This window comes from Echiichthys vipera (assembly GCF_963691815.1).
Source record: "Echiichthys vipera genome assembly, chromosome: 1".
NCBI lineage: Eukaryota > Metazoa > Chordata > Actinopteri > Perciformes > Trachinidae > Echiichthys > Echiichthys vipera.
The window spans coordinates 26,556,714-26,574,228 of NC_139826.1; the positions used below are offsets into that span (position 1 = coordinate 26,556,714).

The following is a 17,515-nucleotide window of genomic DNA, read 5'->3' on the forward strand; positions in this document are numbered from 1 at the left end:
ATATATATATATATATGAAATGTACAGTTCATTTCTTCAGGGGCTTGAAACTTTCCCCAAGAGGTATCACATCCTCATGCCCAACTTGTTACACACAGTCATTTAGTCAAGCCATCAATCAGGGATTAAAGCAAGAATCAATTTGTGAGTCTGAAAAGTAGTCCAGGAGGAAATGTGTACAACGTACTGAATTAAGTATTATATGAATTTAAAATGGCTCTATTCCTGAAATCACACATGGTGCCTGAGAACATTAAGCCCTGATTCATAAAGCAGAAAACAACTTTTTGTTATGTAAAGATATAGTGGAGTAACGGTCTCCTGAGTAGAGAATGAAGCTGCTCTATCTCAGTGTGTGTAATCTGAGCGTCTGTGCTCTTTGTTTTGAGAGCCGGTCTGATATCAGACGTTGAGAGCTGTGGCAAGAAGTCAGTATTTGGGGTATAGTCTGTGAGAGCCGTGTGGAGGCAATCCTAGCCTACTTTTTATTTCAGTATTTCAAACACAGCTCCTTTAACATTCTTAGTACCCCTTACCCGTCATTTTTAAACATTCAGGGTATGGTGAGGTTTAACAAGCAACAAAACTATTGGTTTAGGTTAAGGAAAAGATCATGGTTTGGGTTAAAATACATTTCTTACGTAACCTGTGTATCTGACGTTAGTTAAGTACGATATGAAATTCATGTAGGTTACATAATGTAACATGAGTTAAAATAAGTCAACGATAGATTTTGGTTTTACAGGAGACAGATAGCAGTCTCCTGGGTTAAAGCCCTGTGTTTTGGCTACTGATCAAGCTACCAAACTCGATGAGTTGGGAGGAAGAACGGGTTGTAAGGGGTGTATCAACAACATGTTTTTGAATAATCCTGGATGGTTACGTCCGTAGGAGTTATCTGTAAAAAGTATAAATAGAAAAGTATAAATCAAAACTGAATATTAAACAGTACTAATATTCTTCTTTAATTAATTTTTATTTTTATTACAATTATTTAAGCAGAGATCAAAAGGCCCAGACTGAACTGTGTGAGGAAAATACAAACCACAAAAAAAACAAAAAACAATTGTACTTTGGTGCTGACCTGACAGAGTAATAAAAACATCCTGATACCTTGGCTTTTATTACCTTATACAAAATGATGGAGTGGTGGTGGTGCACGTCTGATAAAACTATATTTTGCTTGTCTATCTTTTCAATAAATATGCTGCAACTACATTAGAAACAGTAACAATACATACAATGTTTAAACAATTTAAGAATACATTTGAAAAAAGGTCCTTGTAGCTGTCCAATAATACTTGTTCTGTTGAGCTGGCACATCAGGTGTACCTGTGTAAATGTATGTGCAAAACAACACGATTGTCTGGCCAATATAAGACAATTTGGTAACAGAGATCCATACAAAACCCTCTAAATTCCCTTAATGTTCAAGTCAGGCACATTTTAAAAGTGTCCACACAAATGTCCCGTCAGCAGATCAAGAAGGTTTTTCTCTCAGCCATCCATCCATAAAGTGCCGTCCCTCTATGAGATATTCGTTTTAGTGTAACATGATTAATGATTGCCAGGAATGAGAGGTACCAAATGTAATAGGTTGGTGGAGAATGCAGAGTTTTAGTGTTTGGTTAATACGAGACGGGGTTTCCTCCATGTTCAGTCAATCAGGGCAGAGAGCACAGCCATGACGGCCACCCCACAGAAAATGAGCAGGATCTGCAGGAGGGACTGCCTGGTAAAAAAACAAAACACGAAGGGTAAAGATTCAAGCGTATATAAAAATAAATATGGCAACTGCCAATTTCTGCGCCACCATATACAAAGTACTGTTTGTAAACAGCCTTCTTACGCTGTCACCACTGTTGCAACTCCAACAATACAGAACAGGTTAAAGGTACCTTGTGGAGTTTTGGAGCGCCACTAGTAGCGCTATGGAGTTATGTTTTATAAAGTGGTCCCCTATGTGTTTGTAATATGATGATGCAAAAGGATGCCTACCTTAAACTGTACTCCTCTAGCAGGTCAGGCACCACATTCACCAGGGCTATGTAGAGGAAGCCTCCAGAGGTGAAAGGCAATATCCAGGCAGTGGCATTTTCTACACACGGTAGGAAAGACTTATTCGTCATTCTGGCAACGGTACAATGGTTTGATTGTGTGCATATTAAACAGGGTTCCTACACCTTTTACAAAATCAAATTCAAGCACTTTTCAAGCATTTCAAAGAACATTTTCATGCTTTTCCAGCACTTTACAGCTGTGGTACACTACAAATGTATTTACGGTACACACAGTATATTCAGTATACTTATTATTGCACTTGTTCATCACATTAAATTAGATGTAATTGTGCTATAAAACCGAGACAGCTTTCTATAGAGGGGTGAAAATGAAAGGTTTCATGTTTGTAAATAGACTTGCCATTAATACTAAATAATCAACTAAAGTATAATCTTCAACTGTTTTGATAATCTGTTTACTGTCAAATGTCATTTTGCATATCTTCTTTTCTCTGTGTTATATCATTTATACCATCCCATATCATACATTTAACAAACTTTATTCAAAATCCAGGTACTTTTCAAACCTTGAAAACACCACCTTAAAATACCAGTGTTTTCAAGGATTTCCAGCACCTGTATGAACTCTGATTAAAGCTCTTACCTGTGCCTTTTGGTGACTGAGCACACAGCGCAAAGCAAGCTCCCAAAACACCGACCAGCGCCGTGAACAGCTGCATGCGTGCAGCACTCCACCGGTCAAACCCGGCCCTCAGCAGAATGGCAAAGTCTCCCACCTGCAGACATTTCCCATAGTAGAGGATTGGCTTAACATCCAGCATGTTTACAAGCACTGTAGCAGTCTGATTCACCCTATGTACTTCCTGCTTTGTAAACATGAAAGTGAATCTCAAATTTCTATATAAATTAAATTGTTGAATTTCCTGATTCAGTTTCTGTGATCTTACCTCGTGGGGGATTTCATGGAGCAGGATGGCAAAGGTGGTGAGGAACCCAACCTGCAAGAAAATTCCTGCAATGTTTTATCAAAATTACAACCAACATTAGCTCCGTGTTAATCGGACCAGGAGTGGCTGCTGCATACATGCAGGCGGCTCTGTGAGACTACGGGTAGCGGGCTATTAGCAACAGTTCCTCTCCATCTCAGAAATAGTACTTCACATATATTGACATGTTTGTTGTCGGTCTAGAAGAGCGTCCGACAGAAAAGAGCGTCTGACACATGCAATACAACAAGACTGTGCAAAATACAGAACAAAGTTAATGTTTCTGTAGAGCCTTGAATCACAGCGTGTCATCTCAGAGCGTTTTACAGGCTCACAAATTTACAAAGAAAACAGGATCGTAATCCTCATTGATATGTTGCTATTGTTGAGGGAATTTTGGATATTTGTAATTCGTAATCATAGTTTTGTCAGGTCAGACAGTTCAGTGTCTCCTCTGTCTCACCTTCTTAATGGATAATGCAAATAACTAACTCATGATGGTATAATGTGTACCCTGTGTTAGAGACCGTGTGATGAGAGAGGTTCAGAATGTTCAGTAATGTCAAAGGCATGTTTTTGTTTGGTCTAAAGACGTCACCCAACCAATGCTTATCGCGTCCTGACCCTAACTTTGTTAGGACGCAGGGATGAAGGTATTTTTGTCTGCAGAGGAAAATGCTTTGGCAAAATAAACCACGGAGAAAAAGCTGATCCTGTTTGTTGATCTTAACTGAAGAATCCATTTCCACAACACTATGTAACGTCATGGTGGAGAAATGAATGAAGAGTAGTTGTACAGTATGAAGCCCTTGCTCGAGTGGGAAGGGCTCAGGATAGAGATACGCCAAATTCTGGTGGGTTTTTTTGTATTCTGCCTCAAACTTAATGTAACTGAATGATGTAATGTGGTTTGTGCCAATTTGGTACCAGCTCCCTTAAGGGAAGACTTTACTGACTGCCAGGGGGAAATTCACAAATTTACATTATTTTGATATCCTTACACACTACTTACTAAAAAAAGATTTAATATTAAAGTTTAATATGTTCATTGGCCATTCAGAACTAAAAACTGAACTCTAACTTATTCATGTTTAATTAACATAATTTTCTTAGGGCATTTCATCGAGGCACAGTCACATTGTGATAAAATGCATATGAGAGTAAACAGAAAACACCGGTGAGATGCCTTGCATGTGTATGTTTTAAAAAATCTAGTTAACTTCCTCTCTGGCACATTGATCCGTAATTCATGCTGCTAGCCTTATGTCTCTCCAGCTGGACTCTCCTTCCCACAGCTAGAAATACACAGTAACCTACTGAAGCGACACAAATACATGTTACTGCAGTTTTAAGTGTCCCGTTAATAATAATCCAACATAAATTTGTTTCAAACTGAGAAAGTTTGTTGTATTCTGTAACGAATGTCCACTGAGGAGGCCACTCTTAAGACTGGAACTGCTGATACAACAGGTCTGTTGCTCTGCCATGTCCAAAGTCCCTGGATACATTTTTGCCCTTTGCTTTCATTAGGTATTACAGAGTCCCTTGACCATTTTACAGCTTTCAAGAAACAACTGATTTTTTTTCATTTCCGAATATCTGTCCATTATTTTCTTGATTAATAGATTACCTGTTTGATCTATAAAATGTCAGGAAATAGTGAAAAATGTAAATCTGTGTTTCCCAAAGCCCAAGATGACATCTTCAAATGTCTTGTTATCAACAATGCATAGATATTCAGTTTACTGTCAGAGATGTAACAAAAAACAAAAAAATATGCACCTTTAAGAAGCAGGAATCTGAGGATTTTTAACGTTTCTCTTAAAAAGAATACTGAAATTACTGATGAATCGATTACTAATCGTTTTAAATTTGCAGCTATCCTACCTAAAACTCAAACTTTGAAGCTCAAACTAAAAAAATATAGAAGATGCTTTCCAATATTTAGACTGAATGGATATTTAAAACCAGTCTTGTATTTACTGTCTTTGAGGGCAGGATTTGAGTTAATTGCATTTTATAGGGAAACAAATCTACAAGCCTTTTACTATTTAACCACAATTCTCCATCATTATATATATATATATAGTTTCAGTTTATGCACTATATCTATTAGCGATGATTGTTGGTTCATGATTTAGTGCTAATTTGGTCTGCAGCCCCGGGGAGCTATTTCACCTGCAATTATACTTTATGAAGACAAGGAGCTCATTTATAAAGATGCATGCTGAGGACTTAATGGGAATGTAATCACATTCTCACACAAGTCATTTGTTAAACCAGCGTGGTCAGAAACGTACACATTATCAGTACAAAACTCTGCTTACACACTAACTGAAGTGCCAGTATAAAAAAAAATGTTTTTAAACAGTTTTTTAAAACTGGATTTGTTTCAGGTTGCAGTTAAAAAGAAATGTCACAGTGAAACGTACTTCTGATTCAAGGACTGACTGCATGAAATAAACAAACATTAATTACATATATTGCATTCTGAGACTGTCGAAGCATTATTGTAATATTTACTTGTCTTCATTTTCTCTCTCACTTAAACTTTACACAACACAAAGCCAGTTCTAAAGCTACATATTACATATAACTCCAAAAGGAGAACCAGGTGAAAAATGTGGTTGTTCTTTTTTTCTTGGAAAACAAATATTTCTTTCTTTTTTTAAATCCACATTTCACTAAGAAAAATATATAGATTCCAAGATTTTCTTTTTTTTAAGTGTTGCAATTATCACAGCTTCTTACCTTTTTGCTAACCAGGAAACTTCCTGCTACTGCCAGTCCATGTGTGAAGTTGTCAATGCAGTTGGCCAGTAGGTTTAGGTATCCACTTGTCTGTGACACACAAAACACAATAACACTGTTACTCACCTTGGCCTTGATTAGTCAAAACTACAACATGTATGGTCATAATTATTTATCACTCACAACAATTACAATTCTGGTTCTATAATTTCCATTATACTTAAATATGTAAGGTTTTTATAACCAAGAAAGTTTAAACAAACAAGGAATTCCCTGCACAATATTAAGAGGAATAAAAAAGCAGTACTACAACAGTCAAAAACATAAATATAAAATAAATAAGACAAGATATGATAATGAAATATGAGAAATATACAATAAAGACTAGCCTATAACAAATACAAAAACAAACATGTAGAAGAGAACTTTTTATTCATTTGAAAGACCAAATAGATCTCTTGGTGTATTGTTACTCCCAGCTTTGTAGTCCGACCCATTTAAAACCAGGCTGTAAATGATCCGTTTCCTCCCAGGAAACAAAGCACAGCTGCTGGTTATGTGCCACAAACGTCAAGTCAATTTTGTTGTTGTTGTTGTAGGGTGAACCCCCTTGGGTGGATGGATTGTTCAGGATATTTCTTTGTTATATGTTTCTTTTTGTTGAAGTCTCAAGTAAAAAAATAACAGATTGCTTCTTAAACTTTTAAAACTTATTTTACTCCATATATTTCAGAATAGCTTTATTTGAAATAATTAAAACATTTTTGTTGCTCTTTGATTGATTTAATCTTCCTGATTGGCCATTTTGATTATTTATTAGGCACTAAACCACACTGACTTTATTTAATTCAGTATTTATTTAACCCCCTGTGCTTTCTGGTGATTATCAAAACGATCTAAATGAGGAACGGCATATTAGAATTAAATGTCCTTATAATCTGTGATGTCACCAAAACCTGCACACTTTTCTGATTGTGACCGTTTTTCCTTTACATTATTTTAATCCCAGAGTGGTGCGTAAGTAAACCAAGTCAATCCAATGTAAAGGATTAAAAAGGTTAACTTGCTCATATGCAAGTAATGTGTGGTGAGATGAAATGTGTTGTTCTCATCAGATGCTCAAGAGGCAAAAAATGCATCTCTTATATAAGCAACCAATATAAAAGCGTTTTTTTTTTAAAAACATTTTAGGTCTGGAAATGTTCTGGTTGTCAGAATTACCTTGATTTTCTCTGATCTTTCCGGCAGACTCTGCTTGGAGGATTTCCATGACTCAGCATGGTCCACATTTCTGAACGATGCCGCTGCATTCCCACTTAAAGCTGAATTAGACTGAAGAAAAAAGGAAGAAAAACACGGCAAAAATGAACATGTTGTTCCCTTGTGCACCATAACCACACCCTCTTTGTTTTAAATACATTTTAAAAGTGTTGTTTTTATAAATTATCTATATGTATTACCCTTTATCCATCAGTGTCCACCATCTGTAATTAGCCATTAACTTGGAAGGGCTTGTCTGCCCTAAGGAAACAACCTTGGCCACTGACACCAGTCTTACTAAAAACTAGGGATGGGCACGAGTAGTTAATTCCAAAATCGAAGAATCGCATAATTTCCTCAAGAGTAGTTCTTGAGTAGTTCTTTCCAAATCTATTTTTAGAACGCAACGCATCTTCCTGCAGGAATAATGATGCACAGCAATGCAGCTTACCCAAAACCTAATGCTTATTCTCAATCATAAAAGTCACCCTATAAGTGTTTTTTTTTTACACAACTTAAAAACATTGTTTCCTCACAAAAACGTGATTAAATTCATGTTCGCTTTCAGTTAATGATCAGTCCCACTGTGAAGAACAGGCACTCCAGGTATCAGCAGGTGCTGCTTTGCCAGAGCTCTCAGTTTTTTTTTTTTTCCCAGTGCCTGCTGGACTTCAAACACTCCTGTGGATTTTTCTAAGGAACTGAAACAATGCTTCTAGCTCGTTGACATCCATATTTTCTAAATAGTTCTTCCCAAAGACGGTGTCCAGTGCCTCTGTGCTCACAACGTTGCCGCCCCGAGCATCACTGCTCACCCCCTCCATGTCGTCTGGGCCTTGCACAGTAACCGCGTCATGTAGTACACACAACTTCTCCCGCATGGTGAGGCGAAGAGCCGGTTCGAAAAAATCAAAGGTGTTTGTGTCAAGCACAGAAGCGAGAGGTGCTGGGCGCACGCACGCACGCACGCACGCACGCACGCACGCACGCACGCACGCACGCACACACACACACACGAGAACTTTCTTTGTTTACTAATCAAGTTAGTTTGAAACAAGGACTACTCGAGGAATCAATCACTTACACCCACTGCAAAAAAAACAGCTGTTGAAAAAAGTAGCACTTCCTACAGTGCTTAATGTTTCCAGACATAACAGATGACCTTTAAATTCCAACACTACTCAACATATCCATATTTTGAATCTAAAAGAAGAGACGGATTCATTTCGGGCTCTAGCCTGTGTTTTCCGAGAAGCGTCAAACTTCCTTTTTCCCTCATTTAGAAACCATTTCCATTGCCATTTAGACCGATAGTCAGATTAACTGAGAGAGAATTAGCCTGCTGTCTTCTGGTCGCAGCAATGAAATGTTTGCTCCATTTCTATGATTGATGCATAGGTAAGTAATAAAATGGTGGGATTTTCCCAGGGCTATCAATCTCCTCCTACTTTTAAACAGATTGGAGCTAAATTATCTCTGCAATACACCCTATTTAAAATGACCTAAAAATGAGAAAGTGATTGAATCTCTTCTTTGCATTTTACATCGAGCATATTGTAACTCTCCACTCATATGATGGGCCCTTCTAAAACACTGACCCAATTCAAGTTAGAAGAAGCTCAGTTTGTCACAATTCTTGGTAAGATCTCTGTTTATAAGCTCTCCTTTGGACATTTAAAAATGGCTAAAGCAGCTGCTTCACCCCGGCACTATAAATAGACACCAGTGGAGGAGCTGAGCCGTGGATTCCAATCTTCTCCCTCACTGACAATACGAGAGGATGAGACGCTTTTACAAACATACACAACCAGCCATTCATTGTCTACAGAGGAGCCATGTGATAAAAAGGTTGTGTTTTTTAATCTTGCACTCATATTTAATGTTCTACTAGGTATAATATAATTACTAAATAATAAACTTTGATGCTCTTTAGGGCAAGCACCCAGTAATAGAGAAATTCCAGACAATATCTCATATGGTTTAGTTTGACCACTGATCATAATTATTCATACCGATGTTAGGGAATAGTTTACCATTTTGGGAAATATGCGAAGATTGATACCACTCCCATGTCTGTTTAGTTTGCTTAGTTTAGCATCACAAGGGTAAAACGGCTAGCCTGACTCTGTCCAAGGTAAATCTCACTAATTAAAATGTTAATCTCTCTTTTGATATAGGTGTAAAAAAAAATATTTGGGGTAAGAGTATTTCAGAAGCCCCTTTCCCCAGCAAAGCTTTCCAGCTCCTCCTGGGGGACCCCAAGGTATTTCCAGGCCAGACGAGATACATAAATCCCTCCAGCATGTTCTGGGTATAACTTGGGGCCTTCTTCCAGTTGGATGTGCCTGGAAAGCCTCTAACAGGAGGTAGCCAGGAAGCATCCTGATCAGATGCCTGAACCACCTCAAATAGTACCTTTTTGGCAGGAGTGGCGGCTCTACTATGAGCTTCCTCTGAATGTCTGAGCTCTTCATCCTATCTCTGTAGGAGCCACCCTACAGAGGACTAATTTAAGCCGTTTGTATCCACAGTCTCATTGTCATTGTCCGGTCAAGACAGATGGCCGTCCTCCACAGAGCTGGGTCTGTCTGACGTTCCTGCCTGTAATAGGGAAGGTTTTCGTTGCCACCGTACTCTACGGAGGAATTGTTGGGTCTATGTAAATCCTAAATAAGTCATAGAGTGTGGTCTTTACCATGTTTGTAAAGTGTCCTGAGATAACTTTTCTTATGATTTGGCACTATAGATACAATTGAATTGAATTGAATTGTTTTGGTCACTATCCAAAGCTTCCGATCATAGGTGAGGTATGGACGTAGGTGGACCGGTAAATCAAGAGCTTTGCCTTCCGACTTGCAAAAAAAAAAGCCAACCCATTCCTTTTAAGTTAGCAGTTAGGAGATCACTGATAGGCCGTTTCACAATAGGTCATTTGATGCTACAGTCACCAAGAACACTGCAGACCAAGCACTAACAGATCAAACATACCTACAAAAAAAGAAATATGTGAAGGCTTGTGTTGACATGTCTGTATGCCGTGAGACTCCTTTGGATTGCAATGAACATATTCTTCTAAAAACATTTCCGTTGAAACACTTACAGCAGAGTTAGAATTCAGATCTGACTTTGAAGAGGGATCCTCGTGGCTGTCTTGGTCTGGGAACATCTTCTCCAGGAGGAGGAAGGCCAACAGGCCAAAGATAACCCACAGGCCCTGGGTCCTGTAGTGGTTGTGCTTACCAGCTGGCATGGAAGCAGACAGATTTTACATAAGACTGAGTGAACAAATCGATTGAGTGACAACTGAGCAACAAAATAAGTGAGTGTTACAAGCAATATTGTTTATTAGGGGTGGAACGGTTCACAAAATCCACTGTTCGGTTCATATCGAGGTTTTGGGGTCCCGGATTTTGGGTTCAGTTCGGTTGTTTTTTTTTCTCTTTCTTTAAGATTCTAAAAATACCATGTTTCAGATCTATAACCTAATAATTAAAAAAAAAAAAATCAGATATTCTTAAGGACATGTCATGCAAAAACTGAAATAATGAGGCAGCTTGCTAAGGGATTACTGCAACAACAAACACTTTTACATTATCAAATCTTAAAAAAAATGAAGAAAATAGGTTTTCTTTCACTAAAATAAGCACAAACAGCATAACTGAACTGACTGAATGAAGGCTACATCAGGGTTATTCAAGTCATTTGGAATTGGTGCCGGTTGACGAAAATGATCCAAAATGAGGGGCTGGAAAAATATGAGCATCCCATTAATGGATATTGTTGATATTGATATTGCAGCGACATAGTGCATACAGTAAATTGTCTTTATTGTATCAATGTAAATGGTAGTCATAGGCCTCAAAGTGCAACATCATGTCAAAAAACAATCCTTGTTGAATGAACAAACCTGTTAACCAGAGGTTTGCACTCAATTATTGGACTAAAGTAAAGTTTTAGGCTCTTGTCTTTTTACTTGAGTATTTTATTTACATGCTACTTTATCCTTTGATTCTTTATTCTTAGCTGGAGCATGTGTAGTGTTGTGGCCGTGGATTTTGCGAAACAAACAAGCTCTGGGTGCACGTAGAGGCGACTTTTCTTCTAAAACCGTTGATTTATGTTGTTCTATCGGAAAATGGTGTCAGTTTCAGTGAATATGATCTAAAATGTTGCCTACTGCAGCTTAAATAAATATATGTGCATGCTGCCAGTTTGGACAGGAGTAAAGGACATAGAAGACAAGTAATGTACTGCTTTGGATGGTTGCAGCACCATTTCACTTTAAATGTATATGCTATATTTAGAATATTTTCACCGCTTAACCTTGCTGTCAGACAGGCTTTTCCAGTTGTATAGAAGTCTCCCCTCTCTCTCTCTTTCGTTCAGCCTCCCTCTGCAAAAGTTCTTCCTTGTATGCTCCAGCTCATTAAAGGATCCTTTTTTCTCCACAATGAAAATTATTTTGCTGTCGCTGTTGTAATCACACATTTTTTATTTTCTTGGATTTGTTTATCCACAAGTTGCAGACAGGCTGATCTGTGGCTTAAAAAAATTGAAAGAAAATCTAGTGCCAAAGGAAAGGGCTGTCTGTTGGCAAGTGACAGTAAAGCAGTGAAAATATTTTAAATATAGCGTACCCTTAAACTGATATTGATGTTTTTTTAGGTTGGCCTTTTTTTTTTTAAAGTGAGTAAAGTTGATTTTCCTGTTGCCCCTGTCCACAGCAGCATCCATTTAGGTATTGCTGTCTGCTTCTCCAAACTGGCAGTGTGCTAACTGTAACCCACTGTAGGTAATACACTGACTATCTATAGTACCTTGTGCAATCCAACAAAAAGTATCCCATTGAGCAAACTACTGGTGAGGCAAAGCAATGGGGCAGTAAACATATAGTTCTATATATCAGACAATTTAGACTAAAAATATCTTAAAAATACCCTATGAAAATTCAAGAGTCACGTCAAATACATAAGAAATACTTCAAAAACAATGTTCGTGGAAAGGAGACCCACCTGAAGAGCCAGAGAGCGCCCACACTTCAGGAAGGAGGTGAAGGAATACATCTCCAAGGAGACCGCCAATAGCAAAGCTCAAGAGCTGCTTCAGCTTCCAGCCACCCGCTGAGAAAACACAGTATAGTTTTATTAATAAAGAATCTGAACATTGACTTCAAGTGAATGTGATGACCCTCCCTTTCTGCCAGTTGCTTGTATTGGTGATTTGGCAAAGTGAGGAGGAACATCAGGAAACTGCCTACACCCGAGTAAATTGGGCCTCAGCTCATTACAGTGCCTTCATCTATAACCTCTGCCTTCGCTTCCTCCAAGGTCTCCACCAGATGGTTTGGTAATGGCTTTTGTTTGCATCTATCAAACACATCCATTAGCTGAATTCATTACTGACCCATATGTTATGCATAGTCATTTTTCATTTTATTTAACACTGAAGTTTAAAATACATTCAATTGGTTTAGAATGTATTTACTTTGTGATTCCCTTTCGTCTTAGTACTTTAGGCCAGTTCGGGACATGATTTGCTTTTTTTGGCTCAGGCTTCCAACATGCACAGTGATTACTCATGTGCTCCATAGAAACTTTTTATGCTTTAGAGTTTCCTCATGACTAACCTCCCTCCGGTAAGGACTGCACTTGAAAACCCCACAGCCTAAAATACATCTGGAATGCAACGCTCCTGTGGTGGGGCCACTCAAGAGACCATACGCTGACCTACAGAAACGTAGGCCTGGTTGGTTACGGAAGCGTTTTATTTGTTTGTTTTTTTACAGGGGGATTGAAACTTGACCAGTGATAACATGTTTAGCCGCATGTCATCATCATGTCATCTGGGGAAAATCTGGTCTGATTAGGAGAGAAGGCATTCATCCCACATTGGAGGGAGAGAAGCAGTCTTACATACTTCTCTGCTCTTCCAGAGCAGTCCCTCCCCGATTTAAATGAACTTCTCTTCTCGCAGGTTTCCTTGGCTCAAGGTTTTGCCTGATGCCGTTGTCCTGCTTTATGCTTCCTGCTTCTATTATTATTATTATTATTATTATTATTATTATTATTATTATTATTATTATGTATACATCATTATTACTGCTATTATTTCCTGTATTCATATCATTCTAGTATATTCACTGCTATAGTTATTTTTTATATTTGTGTTGGTATTACTGCCATTATTTCTAATATCCTCATCTTCTAAACTATCCTCGGTCATAACTATTATTATCATAGCTGTTAATGTTAATTTTGTGCTTGCTGTGCATCTCTGGGTCCCTTTCTCTCTCCCCCCCAAACGGTCAAGGCCACCACCGTCTGTTCCGACATACAACCAGCAGGTGAAAGGTTCATGGTAATCAGTGATTACTCAAAATCTAGCACATGGATTGGCACAACATTATTTTAGACCCTTATGCTTCCCTGGCAGACACTGTTTATTTTTCCATTCATTTACATTTAGTGTGGAACTGAGTGACCTCTTAACTGGCAGTCTGACATTCTTCCTCTCCGGTAGAACACGAAGCTCTTGCTACTGATTTTGTCATTTTATAAGAGAGGAAAAAAATCTTTCAGTAAAGGTTTTCTGTGTATTGACACCACTTATTGCATTTTCTTGACAGTCTGCTTTTAAAGCCTTAAGTTTCATGTTTTATGCAGAAATATTTGCAAAGGATTTCATGACTGAAGGTGTTCTGTATACAAGGAAGCATTTCATTTGCACCATCTAACAATTTTAAACCATGGAAAAGGTGCAGCTGAGTCTAGGACTGGCTGACAAAGACCCAGCAGAACTGCTTCGTGGCCCGACAGAGGTTATTTTCTCTTGTTAAGGGGTGTGGAGAGCTGGGATTTACTATGGAACTACTTAAGGAAAAGAATTTTACATATATGGTTAACGGGTTAATGAGGCAAACATATTTCCATCTTTTACTGCAGAAATTTGAACTCTGAACTCTTCAGCTTTCAACACTGCAGTCCTGTCAGTTTATAGCTGTTTAACACTGACCTGGTGCCATTTGTGTTCATGCTGACATGAATGCATTTAAAATACTAAATCTTATTTTAAATGATGCAATTAATAATAGTCGTATTAAAGGAAAAGCTCTTCATAATGCAGTACAGTATTCAGACACAGTTCATGACTGATACCTGCTTTTAAAATATCATACATTCAACCAGGATATTTTCTCTTCAGTTACACAGATATCACAATGCATCATTAATGAATGTCTTGGGAAATATTATATTAAAGAGTTGTCTATGTTGTGTTATGAATATTGCAACATTCACATGCATGTTAAGGTTACACGTTGCCATCTCTTACCTTCTGTTTTGAGGGCTGCTCCAGCTTCAATGGGAATCACAAGAAGGGGGAAAATCCCACTGAGGCCTACAGCCACAGAGCCCACCAGGGACAAGAGCCACACATGAGCATGTTCACTGGATAAGAAGTTTGCTACTGCCCGGAGGCCTGGGAGGAATTCGGTCAGGCTCGGGCCTGGTCCTGCAGCCGTGGCTGTTGCATGAGCCATGGCTGACTGTGTCATCTTGTGGCTGCTTGTTGCTCCCCTGGAGGTCAGCATCAGCAGGGTAACTGGGATAAACAGAGCAGCTACAGCCCAGCTGGGCTTCATACAGCTTCCACCTTTCATCCGTCCCACGGTCCAAAAAGCACCTGCAACCAGTAATGCTGCAAAAGGAGCACACTTTGAGGCAAACAGGCAGCTGCACCTTCTCAAACATGTATGAACAAACACTTTAAATCAGCATCAAACAAGGCTGCAACTCACAATTATGTTCATTATCAATTAATCTGGTCTGTGGTTCAGTAAGTAAAAGTGTTTTAAGATAATCCTGTCACGATATCCTAAAGCCCAAGGTGGTCTTCAAGTTTGGGCTGCAACTAAAGACTATCACATTTCATTATGACAATGTATCGATTATTTTCTCGATTACTCAATTAGATATTCGTTCCATTAAATGGTAAAAAATGTTTAGTGTTTCCCAAAGCCTGAGACGAGGTCCTCAAATGTCTTTACGACCCCAACTCAAAGATACTCAGTTTACTATCATCGAGGAGTAAAGAAAGCAGAAAATATTCACATTTATGAACTTCAGTGTAAAATGAACATAAAGTAGGGATCAAATATATATCAGCTTTAGCCATAACACAGGTCTGCTACTGTTTTTTTGACACTGCAATAGGAACAATATAGTTAAATAAATAGGAGTCATTTTAAATTGTTTTGACAATATATTTGGTCATACCCCCCAGCCCTATAATATTCAGTTTTCTATCAGGTAAGACAGGGGTCTTCAACGGTTTTTAGGGCAAGAACCCCTTAGCTGAAAGAGAGAGGAAGCAGGGCCCCTCTGCTACAAACATTGTATATAACTGAGTTGCATATTAAATTGGGCCTAACAGCTCAGGTATCCTAAAGCCTTTACACGCAGCTTCTTATGGTGCATACAATACTACGCTATTAAAATGATCATTATTAACACATTCATGTACACTTTATTAGGTGCACCTATCCAACTGCTCGTTAACGCAAATTTCTAATCAGCCAATCACATGGCAGCAACTCAATGCATTCAGGCATGTAGACAAGGTCAGGACGATCTGCTGCAGTTCAAACCGAGCATCAGAATGGGGAAGAAAGGTGATTGAAGTGACTTTGAACATGGCATGGTTGTTGGTGGGCTGGTCTGAGTATTTCAGAAACTGCTGATCCACTGGGATTTTCACACACAACCATCTCTAGGGTTTAGAGAGAATGGTCCGCAAAAGAGAAAAGATCCAGTGCGGCAGTTCTGACGCAAATTCCTTGTTGTTGCCAGAGATCAGAAAAGGATGGCCAGACTGGTTTGAGCTGATAGAAAGGCAACAGTATCTCAAATATCCACTTGTTACAACCAAGGAATGCAGGAGAGCATCTGTGAACACACAACACCACCTACTTTCTAGCAGATAGCGAACAGCAGCAGAAGACCACACAGACACTTTATTAAAAACCAGTGCCTCATAATGTGTGTAAATTATGCATCATATGTTAATATTAAACATAAATTTGGACGGCACATTGAATCCTTCAGCTCAGTTGTGTCTATGCATGGCTGCCTTAGTTGCTACCTGGCCTTTAAGCCAGCAAGTCTAACATAAAGGCTGTGTAAATTATTTTTTTTCCCCAAAATAACGTTGCTAATAATACATTTGATTTATGCTGTATATTTTTTAGACATACTCTCAGAAAGAAAACCGTTGGAAAGATTAGCAAACAATTGGTAGGACCCCCTGGAGTAACTGAGGACCCCCTGGGGGTCCAGGACCCCCTGTTGAAGATCTCTGACTAGGCCAAAGCAAAACATTTTAAAAAGAGCTTGCATTTGTGCTTGATCCATATAAATGTCATCTTGTAGTGATTCTTTTTACTCCAACGATGTAAATTGACATGAACAGCTGCAGACACACTGTTTAAAGTGAAGTTGTCCCGGGGAAAGAAAAATCCAGAAAAACCAGTGCTACCAGCGTTTGCTCCCCCTTGGCAGCTGCCTGTGGATATCGGCCATGCCTCTTTAAGTGGTGCAGTGAAAAGTTTAGGTAGCGTTAACCTCACTGCAACTGTTCATTCATATTTTAGAGAATGTTACAGGTATTAATTAACGTTAAATCAGTGTTTCAAAGCAACTGCTGCTTATCTTTTCCCCCTCTGCAGATGAAGTATCAAAGTGTTTAACTCACAGTCAAATATAAAATGTACAGAAAATAAAAACACCACAGTGCCAAACTGAGTGACAAGCTAACTTACCTAAACTGTTACTGAACCCCCTGCTTTTGACAGCGGTATATTAGCTACCTGAATTAAAGTTAGCAAGCTAACGTTAGCTGGTTAACGTCAGAGCCATGTAGCCGTTAGCTCAGACACAAGCAATCACTAACGGATATAACGGCTAAAACCAGCGTCAGTTTAAATAAGTTAGTGGAGCGCTAACTGACGTTGGGAGCCAGGAAATCTCGAAAACATTCAACTGCGACATGAAAGTAACATTTTTATCTTTAAAATACCTTGTGGTTTCGGCAGTCTTTGCACCAGTGTGCCCCTGCCATCCAGGCCGGCTTGATGAAGGCAGGCTTGCGCCTCTGAGTTTCACCGGAGTCCAGCTGCGGAGGGCAGGAGCGACCCGTTAACTGCAGCCCACAAGTAACTGTCGGTCACCACGGCTCTCCCAAACAGCCACGTATCAGGATCCCGCCCCGCCAAAGAGTTCAGGAAGTAGCTTTTTTTCTGCCCCAAGCACCCAGAAACTTTTTCTTTTTTAAAAGTAAGCTTTATTGAAAGTTACAGTTTTACAAGTTATATACAACCAAGGACAAAAGATACAGTACATATTACAGGAAAATAAAATTGCAGGTGCAAAATAGTGCAAAGTTAGTAAAAGTGCGTATCGTGTGCATGAGGATTTCTAAAGTGCTGTGTTATAAGCTTAAAGA

General features: G+C 38.8%; 1 protein-coding gene across 1 annotated transcript; it reads right to left on the reverse strand.

Moving 5' to 3' along the window:
- Positions 1-974: 974 nt before the first annotated feature.
- slc39a13 (solute carrier family 39 member 13) lies at positions 975-17,248 on the reverse strand. The gene is made up of 10 exons (XM_083915711.1): positions 17,090-17,248; positions 14,348-14,713; positions 12,031-12,138; positions 10,119-10,261; positions 6,980-7,090; positions 5,759-5,848; positions 2,969-3,019; positions 2,665-2,797; positions 1,999-2,098; positions 975-1,732 (listed from the first exon to the last, which is right to left on the reverse strand). The coding sequence occupies exons 2-10, from the start codon at positions 14,673-14,675 to the stop codon at positions 1,657-1,659; spliced, it is 1,140 nt and encodes a 379-aa protein (XP_083771837.1). The 5' UTR covers positions 14,676-14,713; positions 17,090-17,248; the 3' UTR covers positions 975-1,656.
- Between the last annotated feature and the right edge of the window lie 267 nt (positions 17,249-17,515).